This window comes from Elephas maximus, chromosome 18, assembly GCF_024166365.1.
Source record: "Elephas maximus indicus isolate mEleMax1 chromosome 18, mEleMax1 primary haplotype, whole genome shotgun sequence".
NCBI classification, from domain to species: domain Eukaryota; kingdom Metazoa; phylum Chordata; class Mammalia; order Proboscidea; family Elephantidae; genus Elephas; species Elephas maximus.
The window spans coordinates 27,757,413-27,769,597 of NC_064836.1; the positions used below are offsets into that span (position 1 = coordinate 27,757,413).

The 12,185-nt window shown below is 42.3% G+C and overlaps 1 protein-coding gene across 4 annotated transcripts in view; it reads right to left on the reverse strand.

The window, feature by feature from the left end:
* Window positions 1-12,185, reverse strand: part of ITSN1 (intersectin 1) — a 229,548-nt gene that overhangs the window by 15,394 nt on the left and 201,969 nt on the right. For all 4 annotated transcript variants that reach the window (XM_049858659.1, XM_049858660.1, XM_049858661.1 and 1 more), the window contains 2 exons: window positions 11,243-11,341; window positions 1,185-1,352 (listed from right to left, as the gene is read on the reverse strand). In XM_049858659.1, the coding sequence (XP_049714616.1) occupies window positions 1,185-1,352; window positions 11,243-11,341 (267 nt within the window). The remainder of the gene's footprint in view (window positions 1-1,184; window positions 1,353-11,242; window positions 11,342-12,185) is intronic.

The window sequence follows — 12,185 nt, forward strand, 5'->3', positions numbered from 1 at the left end:
ATAGAGTTTCCAAGGAGCACCTGGTGGATTTAAACTGCTGACCTTTTGGTTAACAGCCATAGCTCTTAACTACTATGCCACCAGGGTTTCCAAACAAAAGGTAAGTGACAAGAAAAGAATTCAAGACCAAAGAAGAGGATTCTGTTTCTGGCATTATGGTAGACTAGATACTTTAAATGACTGACCTAGCCAAAAAAAATGAGTAAAATATAAAAACCTATTTTTTAATGCATGCAAACTGGGAGAAAAAAAAGTAAGAAATTTGCAGAGACCAAAAAGAAAATGAAAACGGGGACTCTGGAAGATGAAGAAGCACCAAAGACAGCTTTAGCCTAAGATTCTCTTTTGAATCTAGTGACCTTGAGTTTCCATTTTAGTAGCTCCATAGAATGCAGGAGACAAGAAACGTGACCCAGAGCCCACTCAAAGAGAAAGATCTAATAGGAGAATTCCACAAAAAGCTGGGTCCCAAAGAACGAATGATAAATAAACTCAAGCACAGAAGGAAGGAGCAAGAAAGCATGCCTGTTCTAACTTCAGTGTAAGTGGAGAAACAAAAATTACCCTGGGAATTTGTAACAAGTCAACTCTCACACAAGTTTACGATCTCAGTTCATGCAACCAGTGTGATCCAAAAACTCCTCTGAATTTAATTGAGGGTGATCCGTCGCTAAGCCTCACCATCCCCTCAGGAGGACTCCAACTTTAGGCCCCAAAGATTCTCACACATAAAATTCCAAGGAACATTGAGATTACAGTAAAATGTAAAAAAGTCACAATACATACAGAGAAACAAGGCATGTTTAGTGAGGCGTAGCAGAAAAAACAGCAGATTCAGACCCAATATAAAATGAAAATCTTAGATATCAGAATTATCAGATTCAGAATATACATAAATACGTTTAAAATGTATTAAGAAATGAGAAGCACGAACATTTGAGCAAGAATCATGAGACAAGAAAAAGCAAGCATATTTGAGAAAATAAACATAACTGCTGAAAACTGAAAATAATTGAAATAAAGAACTCAGTGAGTAGATTAAATAGCAGATTAAAAGCAGCCAAAGAGAGAATCAGTAAATTGTAGGCTGGAGAGGATGGTTGATGATTTTTTTCTTGTTCTCTTTCAGGCTGGCTGCTGAAGCTCAGCCAGGAGAAGCCTGAATCCCACCCCAAGCCAGCTACCTCAGACAGGCCTTCACACTGCACATGGGCTTGGATCCACTCCAGCCGGTCAGAGTTCTCCTTCTCGCGCACTCCTTCATTCACCTGGGAACACAGCTCTTCTGCCTTTTCCAGGGCGTGTTTCAAGTGGCTGTGGTCAGGGTGGTTTTCAGGAGTGTTTTCCAGGATCTACATAGGAGAACAGAAAACAACAACCTCCTTGTTGTGCCATCCTTTTAGACAATGCGAGTGAGCCTGGGGTTTGTTGTCCTGGAGGACCAGGGCCAGTAGGAACTGGGTCCAGTCCTTTCCTGTTCAGCCCACTGAGAAACCACAACTCTGAGCACCCACCTTGGCAATGAACTTGGAGCATGATGGCCACTCCCTGTTCACTCCAGCAGGTGGCCTTGCAGTGGGCCTCTCCTCTTCATGGGCCCAGGTGGAGTCCAAGACTCCTGCCAGAGGGGCAACGGATGTTCCAGCCCTTAAGGCCCTGTAGTATCCCCGGGGCTAGATGAGTGGCCTGCCCAGCAAAATGCCAAAATCCCAGGGTGAACATGCTCATGGCCCTAAACCTCAAATGCAAACTCACAGGATCATGAGTGGTACACACAGGATTACAGCCAAAATCTCTCTTTGAAAATCTTCACTCCATTTTACCGATGAAGAAACTGAGTCCAGAGACAAGGACCAGAACTCAGGCTTCCCGGTTCCAATTCAGTGTTCTCCCACTTGCTTGCTCACTTGGGGGAACTTACAATGGCATTTCAGTGTTTGATCTGAATGGTGTCCCATTAACTCACCAATTAGGGTCTAAGAGCTGGCATGGTACCCCTATGGGGTGGAGGGATAATGCCTCATTACTTATATTTAGCATATAGCCTGGGGTATTGAGGAGAGCAGTGGCTAAAATAAGTACAGTGGGCACCCCATGGATTTGTCCTAGGGAATGGCTCTTTCCAGGATCCATGTACATTTTGAGGGAATCTGTGCTCCTTTGGAACCATATACAGATGGGTGCACTGGAGCAAACGCGTGTTCTTCTGGGTAGTCCATCCTAAGCTAGTGGTTAAGAGTATCAGTTCTGGAGCCAGACCTCCTGAGTTAAAATTTCTGCTCTGCTACTGACCAGTCATGATTTGAGTAAGTCACATAAATGTTCTGAGTCTTAGTTTCCTCAGGTGAATCATGGGGATACTAACAGCGCCCTCATTATAAGGTTGTTTGAGGATTAAATGATGAAATATAAATAGAGCACTTGGCAAAGTACCTGGCGCTTAGAAAGTGTCCAACAAGTGATGGCAATTACCATCAGATTCTAAAAGGACTTCCAGGGCCCTAAAAACAATCATCACCTTCTGCTCCAGATTGACAATGAAGAAAGATCCTAAGTCACCTTTGGAAAATATGAGGAGAAAGTTAAAGACATGGTGACATGGTACTTGTCTAGGCTTTGTTCACATACAAATTATTCAAGTGGACTTTACCCTGAATAACATCTCATCTCAAAGTTAACACTTGGGTTTAAAGTCCTAGGTAGGCACCTAAATTCAGAAAACAAGTTCTTTGTCCTGGGTTTCCACCATTCTATTCCAAGCTACAATCCCAACCTCTGTACATTAGACTCTTTGGGGAGCTTTGAAAAATCCTGAGTCTCACCTCATCCCAGACTCTATCAGAATCCTTTGGGGTGGGCTTGGGCATCAGAACTTTCTAAGGCTCTCCAGGTGATTCTAATATGCAGCCAAGTCTGAGGACCACAGCTGTAGACTGGGAACTCACACAGCTGGCATGTGTGAGGTCCTTTGTTTTGTCTTGGTTTGTTTCAAAATGAAAATAGGTTTATTGGTTTTTCTAATTGTAAAAGTAGTATGCATGCAGTGTAAAAAAATTAGAAAATTCAGGAACTCATAGAGAACCTAGAAGTCACCCATAATATCCCTATCTGGACAGAACCTTTGTCTGCATATAAGTTAGTGTACTCTGCTAGATGCACACATACAAAAATTTTTTTAAATAAAAATCGGATCATACGATACTGTACATTTTTTACACTACTTTATTTCCACCTAACAGCAAGTATATCATGTCACTAGATACAGAGCTACATAATTTCTAAGTGCTCCCATGCATTTAAACAGTTTCCTTCTGATAAAACTTCATGCTGCTTCCAGGTTTTCAATATAATAAATATTGTTATGAATTCTCCTATATAAATCTTTGAACAGTTCTCTGATTATTTCCTTAGAATAATTTCCTAGATGTGGAATCGCTAAGCCAAAGAAGATGTACAGTTAGATACAAAAAAAAAAAAAAAAGATCTATATACCACCCTCCAAAAGGCTCTACCAACATATCTTCCACCAACATTCTTGCCAACATTGGAGCCTAAAAAAATTTTTTCAATATATGTCAATCTGATGAGTCAAAAACAAGGTATTTTCTTTTTTTTTAATTTTATTACTAGCGAATTTGAACTTTTTGTACGTTCACTACATAAGTATACTAAATAATAAAGCTAACATTTATACAGTGCTTAGCACAAGCCAGGCACTTCACATATATTAACTCAGGTAATTCACTATACAATACTATGCAGTAACAACACTATGGAGTAGGTACTGTTAGTATTGCTGTTTTACAGACAAGGAAACTAAGGCAGAGAGAGATCAAGTAACTTGCCCAAGGGCACACAGTGGTGGTGCCAATATTCAAACCCAGGCAGCCTGGCTCCAGGGTCTGTGCTCTTTACTGCTACTCTAAATTGCTTCTTGGAAATTTTGAGTTGTATATTTCACCTGTTTTTCTAGTGAGGTGTTTGTCTTTTTCTTTTTAAGTTGTAAGAGCCCTTTATATATGGTGGCATGGTAGTTAAGAGTTCAGCTGCTAACCAAAAGGTCAGAAGTTCGAATCTACCAGGTGCTCCTAGGAAACCCTATGGGGTTGTTTTACTCTATCCTATAGGGTCACTGTGAGTCGGAATTGACTTGACAGCAATGGGTTTTGGTATAAAATACGTTTAAAAAAAAAAAAAAGCCTGTTGCCATCGAGTTGATTCTGACTCACAGAGACCCTATAGGACAGAGTAGAACTGCCCCACAGGGTTTCCAAGGAGCAGCTGGTGAATTCAAACTGCCAACTTTTGGTCAGCAGCCAAGCTCTTAACCACTGTGCCAACAGGGCCCAGGTATATTATAGTACCTACTTATATACAGTTAAAAATATGTCTACCCAGTTTAAACCTATCATTTGACTTTTAAGAATGTTTTTATATTTTATAAAAAGCTTTTAATTAAAAAAAAAGTTTATATGCAAATAGCATATTGATACATTCTTGATGTGACAGATGCAAACAATACAGAAGTATGTATAACAAATATGAAAATTTCCCTTCACTAGCCTACCCCAGGGGTAACCACTGCCAACAGTACCAATAGCCACACAGAGCTTTCCCCCTTTTTGCAAAATGGACCATACTGTAGGATTGCTCTATGAAGTTTTTTTTTTAATTTAGCATCATTTTCTGTATATCCTCCCATGCTAACATACAGAAGTCTTCCGTATCTTTTAAAATATTTTCACAGCACAGATTTATCACAATGTATTTAACCACTCCCCTTAGTGAACATGTAGATTATACCCAGAATAAAGGATTCATTCATTCATTTATTTATTTTTAGGTTGCCAAGCTACGACTCTAAATCCTAACGTTCCATCTTTAGTGTCATGGCTAAGAGCTTCTCTACATGAATATTTCGTCTCAGTACTTTCATGGTTTTTCACATGTACATACATAAAACTGGCCACCTTTTAAAATTCTCCCCTTAGTTCCATCAGTTTTCCAGTTAATTCTCTTGGGTACTCTAGAGGACGACAATTGTATTTCTGCAAATAATGATAATCTGTCTTTTCCTTTCTAATATTTATGCCCCTCAGCCCTTTGTTTTGGTCTCTTTCCTCTCTTGGCTAGGTGGAGAACACCTATTTAAAAAGCTTGTTTCCAACTTTAATTTGCAATTAAGCATGGGGGCAGTCAAGGAAAGCATTGAGCTAGTTCAAACGTAGCTGTCAAGCTGAAAGAGAGGAAACAGTAGGTTGAATGTCCCTTTCAGAACAAATTCTTTAACTCAGTTCAACGTGCCACAGTGTGTTTTGTGGGGTCAGAGTGGACTGAGGAGAAGACTCACGTGGTAGGGAGATTTGTTACACATTGAGGGATTGAGCAAGCAAATAAACATATTGAGGATAACGAGAGACAGTTTCTCATTGAGAAAGGAGTTGCAGATATGCAAAGCGGGAGCCCACTACTGTCAAGTTGATTCCAACTCCTAGCAACCCCATGTGTTACAGAATAGAACTGCTCCGTAGGATTTTCTTTCTTTATTTATTTAATTTTTATTGTGCTTCAAGTGAAAGTTTACAAATCAAGTCAGTCTCTCACACAAAAACTTATATACACCTTGCCACATACTCCCAATTGCTCTCCCCCTAAGGAGACAGCCGGCTCCCTCCCTCCACTCTCTCTTTTTGTGTCCATTTCACCAGCTTCTAACCCCCTCTACCCTCTCATCTCCCCTCCAGGGAGGAGTTGCCAACATAGTCTCAAGTGTCCACCTGATCCAAGAAGCTCACTCCTCACCAGCATCCCTCACCAACCCATTGTCCAGTCCAATCCCTGTCTGAAGAGTTGGCTTTGGGAATGGTTCCTGTCCTGGGCCAACAGAAGGTCTGGGGGCCATGACCACCAGGTCCGTAGGATTTTCTTGACTGCAGTCTTTATGGAAGCATATCGCCAGGCCTGTCTTCCCCAGCACTGCTGAGTGAGTTCAAACTGCCAAACTTTAGGTTAGTAACCGAGCGCAGACCGTTTGTGCCACCCAGGGATCTTTGGAAAGGGGGAAGATTAGAATAAATTCTGTGGTGTTGGATTAGAATAGAAGGTATTGGTGTGAGCTAGTGAACAAATCTGTCTGGGAAGAAGCATAGCCAGAATACTCCTTAGAAGCAAGGATGGTGAGACTTCATCTCACATACTTTGGACATGTTATCAGGAGGAATCAGTCCCTGGAGAAAAGGACATCATGCTTGGTAAAACAGACAGTCATCGAAAAAGAGGAAGACCCTCAATAAGATGGACTGACATGGTGGATGCAACAATGGGCTCAAGCACAACAACGATTGTGAGGATGGCAGAGGACCAGGCACTGATTTGTTCTGTTGTACATGAGGTCGCTATGAGCCAGAACCAACTCAAGGGCACCTAACAACAACACCAATGGGTTTTAATATACATACCACACTTTTATGCAAATAACTCACACTTTGTATGTTTGTTTGCCAATCTTGCCCTCTCCCATACATGCAAAGTATTTTTGTAAGCGCACTATGCTAATTTTTTTACAGCAACATGTTAAAAAATATTAGCAGAGTGGTGCTTATGAAAATACCTCGGGGGTGGGAGTGCAGTTGGCAAACAAACGTAGAAGGTGAATATTATATAGGTAAAAATATGGTAGATAGATGGATCTAGAAATACTTACAGGTGTGCATACATTTATAGCCATATATACAAATACATGGAGATCAAATGATAGAATTTTGCAAGACCAACGACTTCTTCATTGCAAATACCTTCTTTCACCAACATAAACGGTGACTATACACATGGACCTCGCCAGATGGAACACACAGAAATCAAATTGACCACATCTGCGGAAAGAGAGGATGGAAAAGCTCAATATCATCAGTCAGAACAAGGCCAGGGGCCCACTGTGAAACAGACCATCAATTTCTCATATGCAAGTTCAAGCCGAAACTAAAGAAAATCAGAGCAAGTCCACGAGAGCCAAAATATGAACTTCAGTATGTCCCACCTGAATTTAGAGACCATCTGAAGAACTGATTTGATGCACTGAACGCTAGTGACCGAAGACCAGACAAGTTGTGGAATGACATCAAGGACATCATCCATGAAGAAAGCAAGAGGTCACTGAAAAGACAGGAAAGAAAGAAAAGACCAAGATGGATGTCAGAGGAAACTCTGAAACTTGCTCTCGAACATCGAGCAGCTAAAGCAAAAGGAAGAATTGATGAAGTAAAATAACTGAACAGAAGATTTCAAAGGGCGTCTCAAGAAGACAAAGTAAAGTATTATAATGACATGCGCAAAGAGCTGGAGATGGAAAACCAAAAGGGAAGAACACACTTGGTGTTTCTCAAGCTGAAAGAACTGAAGAAAAAACTCAAGCCTCGAGTTGCAATAGGGAAGGATTCCATGGGGAAAATATTAAACGACGCAGGAAGCATCAAAAGAAGATGGAAGGAATACACAGAGTCATTATACCAAAAAAAATTAGTCCATGTTCAACCATTTCAAGAGGTGGCATATGACCAGGAACTGATGGTACTGAAGGAAGAAGTCCAAGCTGCACCCAAGGCATTGACGAAAAACAAGGCTCCAGGAATTGATGGAATATCAATTGAGATGTTTCAACAAACAGATGCAGCGCTGGAGGTGCTCACTGGTCTATGCCAAGAAATATGGAAGACAGCTTCCTGGCCAACTGACTGGAAGAGATCCATATTTATGCCTATTCCCAAGAAAGGTGATCCAACCGAATGTGGAAATTATAGAACGATATCATTAATATCACACACAAGCAAAATTTTGCTGAAGATCATTCAAAAATGGCTGCAGCAGTATATCGACAGGGAACTGCCAGAAATTCAGGCCGGTTTCAGAAGAGGATGTGGAACCAGGGATATCATTGCTGATGTCAGATGGATCCTGGCTGAAAGCAGAGAATACCAGAAGGATGTTTACCTGTGTCTTATTGACTATGCAAAGGCACTCGACTGTGTGGATCATAACAAATTATGGATAACATTGCAAAGAATGGGAATTCCAGAACACTTAATTGTGCTCCTGAGGAATCTTTACTTAGATCAAGAGGCAGTTGTTCGTACAGAACAAAGGGATACTGATTGGTTTAAAGTCAGGAAAGGTGTGCCTCAGGGTTGTATTCCTTCACCATACCTATTCAATGTGTATGCTGAGCAAACAATCCGAGAAGCTGGACTATATGAAGAAGAGCAGGCCATCAGGACTGGAGGAAGACTCATTAACAACCTGCGTTATGCAGATGACACAATCTTGCTTGCTGAAAGTGAAGAGGACTTGAAGCACTTACTAATGAAGATCAAAGACCATAGCCTTCAGTATGGATTGCACCTCAACATAAAGAAAACAAAAATCCTCACAAGTGGACCAATGAGCAACATCATGATAAACGGAGAAAAGATTGAAGTTGTCAAGGATTTCATTTTACTTGGATCCACAATCACCAGCCATGGAAGTAGCAGTCAAGAAATCAAAAGACACATTGCATTGGGTAAATCTGCTGCAAAGGACCTCTTTAGAGTGTTGAAGAGCAAAGATGTCACCTTGAAGACTAAGGTGCACTTCACCGAAGCCATGGTATTTTCAATCACATCATATGCATGTGAAAGCTGGACAATGAATAAGGAAGACTGAAGAAGAACTGGTGCCTTTGAATTGTGATGCTGGCTAAGAATATTGAATATATCATGGATTGCCAAAACAACGAACAAATCTGTCTTGGAAGAAGTACAGCCAGAATGCTCCTCAGAAGCAAGGATGGTGAGACTTGGTCTCACATACTTTGGACATATTATCAGGAGGCACCAGTCCCTGGAGAAGGACATCATGCTTGGTAAAGTAGAGGGTCAGAAAACAAGAGGAAGAACCTTGACGAGATGGATTGACACAGTGGCTGCAACAATGAGCTCAAGCATAACAACAATTATAAGGATGGCTCAGTACTGGGCAGTGTTTCCTTCTGTTGTGCATAGGGTCGCTATGAGTTGGAACCGACTCGATGGCACCTAAAAACAACAACATACACATATGTGTGTAGGAATATACATACTGTTACAGATTGAATTGTGTCTTCCAAAAAGATATGTTGAAGTCCTAAACCCTGGTATATATGAACAAGACCTTGATTGGAAATATGGTCTTGGGAGATGTTATCACTTAAGTTAACCTGAGGCCTACTGGAGTAGGGTGGGTCCTAATCCCATCTGAGTTCTGTTCCCGTTGTTGCTGTAGAGTCAATTCATAGCGACCCTACAGGACAGAGTAGAACTGCCCCATAGGGTTTCCGAGAAGTGGCTGGTGGATTTGAACTGCTGACCTTTTGGTTAGCAGCCGAGCTCTTAACCACTGCACCACCAGGGCTCCCCCATCTGAGTAGTGTCCTTATAAATGAGGAGAAAAGACACAGAAAGACAGGCAGAAGAAAGGAGGCCATGTGACTGTGCAGGTGTGCTGCAGCTGTAAGCCACGGAACACCTGGGGCTACTGGAAGCTGAGAGAGATAAGGCAGGATCTTCCCCTAAAGCCTATGGAGAGAGCACGGCCCTGCCAACAGGGCTTCCAAGGATCACCTGGGGATCTTGTTAAAATGTAGATTCTGATTCAGTATATCTGGGGCGGAAAGGCAAATTCTCAGCAGGGGGCTGAACTAGAACTAGAAAGAACCAGTTTGAGGCCCTGTTGCCAACACCCTGAATTCAGACTACTAGCCTCCAGTTCTGTGAGATGATAAATTTCTGTTGTTTTAAGCCACCCACTTTATGGTGCCTCTTACAGTAGCCCTAGGGAACTAATTACCCGTTTTACCAGTCGCTGTAGAATTAATTCCCACTCATGGCGACCACATGGGTGCCAGAGTAGAACTGTGCTCTCTAGGATTTTCAATGGCTGATTTTTCAGAATTAGGTCACCAGGACTTTCTTTCAAGGCACCTCTTGCATGAACTAAAACCTCCAACTTTTCAGTTAGAAGCTTGGCACGTTAACAATTTGCACCACCCAGGAACTCCAGGAAACTAATACACATGCATATATTCCCCGGCCCTGACACTGTGATGCCCAAAAGTCAACAATACCCCAGTAGCAATGAGCACACCTAGTGCCGGGATCTTGGTTTCTAAGTATCATTCTCCATAAAAGGAGCCAGATCAAAAACTTCTCTCCAGGAGCTATACTCCCTGTGGTTAAATAATCATGGGCTCCAAGATGTCTACATCTGGTCCCCATTTTACAGATGGGGACACTGAAACCCTAATTTTTTTTTCCTTTGGTATTGGTTTTCATGAAAGGACAGGAGAAAAAAAATCATGTAATATCAACGTAGAGTTTCCCACAATGGCCCTCTGAAGGTGGGTAGTAGGAATCATATTTCATTCTTTCCAGCTAGAAAATCAAAAGCATAGAAGACTATACCTGTACTAGGAAAAGAATCAGAAGCTGAGGTCTCCATTTTCTGGCTTACAGGTCAGAGGCCACTTGATTGCACAGCTGAAGGCTACACATTTTTAGCTCTTTGCATGCGAAACCAGCGTTTCTGTCTGAGTCCCCAAGCAGACATCTCCAACATCCTATTGGTGAACAAGTTCTTCACAACAGACACCAGAGACGTGTTGCCTGGGAAACTTGTCCATGATCCCAGCCCCCCATGATACTGAGAAAGCATTCCGCTGCTTGAAAAGGCAAGTCAGTACTTACAGCTCTTTCTTTTTTAATTTTATTTTTTCAGTAGAACTGCCGCATAGGCTGTGTGTGTGTGTGTGTGTGTGTGTGTGTGTGTGTGTGCTTTAGGTGAAGGTATACAGAGCAAATTAATTCTCATCAAACAATACACATATTGTTTTGTGACATTGGCTGCCCATTTCTTGTTTGATTGCGGTAAAATACGTATAACATAAAAGTTGCCATTTTAACCATTTTTAAGTGTACATTTCAGTGGCATTGATTTTATTCACAATGTTGTACAACTATCCTGTTTTTTTCCAAACCTTCTCAACACCCCAAACTCTGCATGCATCAAGCCTTAACGACCCCTTCCTCTGTCCTCCGACCCTGGTTACCACTCATCCACCTTCTATCTCTACACAGTAGCCTATTTCAGACATTTCATGTCAGTGGGGTCTTAAAATGCTGTCCTGCATGTCTGACTTCTACTCAGCGTTGTGGTCTCAAGGCTGGCCACTTACGTTTTTGATGATCAGTGGGTATCTTGTCACCCGCTGCATAGGCTTCAGTATAAAGCTAGAGAGCGGCATCCCTTTACATCGAGGGTCCATTGCCAACCTCTGAAATAAGAGATTAGAAACACATAGGTCAGAAATTTGCAAAATCCAGCCAGTGGCATTGACACTGATGTCATTTGAGACTCCCCACTGGTTCTCACTTATCTGAACAACAACTAGGGCTGGAAGGCCCTGACTAATTTCCCTGGTACAGGGCAAGGCTCTTTCCAGATGGAGAATGGGAGACACAGATGTGACTCACCCTCCCGGATTCACCCTGGCTCTCCAGATTCCAGATTCAGTGTACCTGCCAGGGGACACGTGGTTCCTTACTTACAGAGAGGACAGACTGGCTTTACAGAGGGTCCTTCTTCCAGGTATCTGCAAAGCCTCTGCAATACCCCAGGAACGAGAGGATCCCAGTACCACACACTCAGAGCGAAAAGTTCCCTCAGGCACTAGAGCTGCTGTGAAGGCGGAATCTCACTGTGTGGATCCAGGTGGCAGCTACCCCACCTCTGGGAGCCCCTGGCAGGGCAGGGAGAACAGAACGGAAGCATGGGGTCCGGGTCACAGCCTGCAACCTCTGGGCTCCCTGCCTCTTTCTTCCCCACCACATTTACCAATTCTGTCAGCTTGTCTGGAGGACAAGAGTCCCTCTACCCCAAAACTGTGAGCTCTGTCTACAAGTCACAGGGATTATAAGGTGACTTTGGTCCCAAAGAAATACAACCAAAATGCTCCTTAGAAACAAGGATGGTGAGACTTCAGCTCGCTGGCTTACTTTGGATATGCCATCAGGAAAGACCAATCACTAGAGAAAGACATCATGCTGGTAAAGCAGAGGGTCAGTGAAGCAAGGGAAACCCTCAACGAGTTGAACTGACACAATGGCTGCAACAATGGA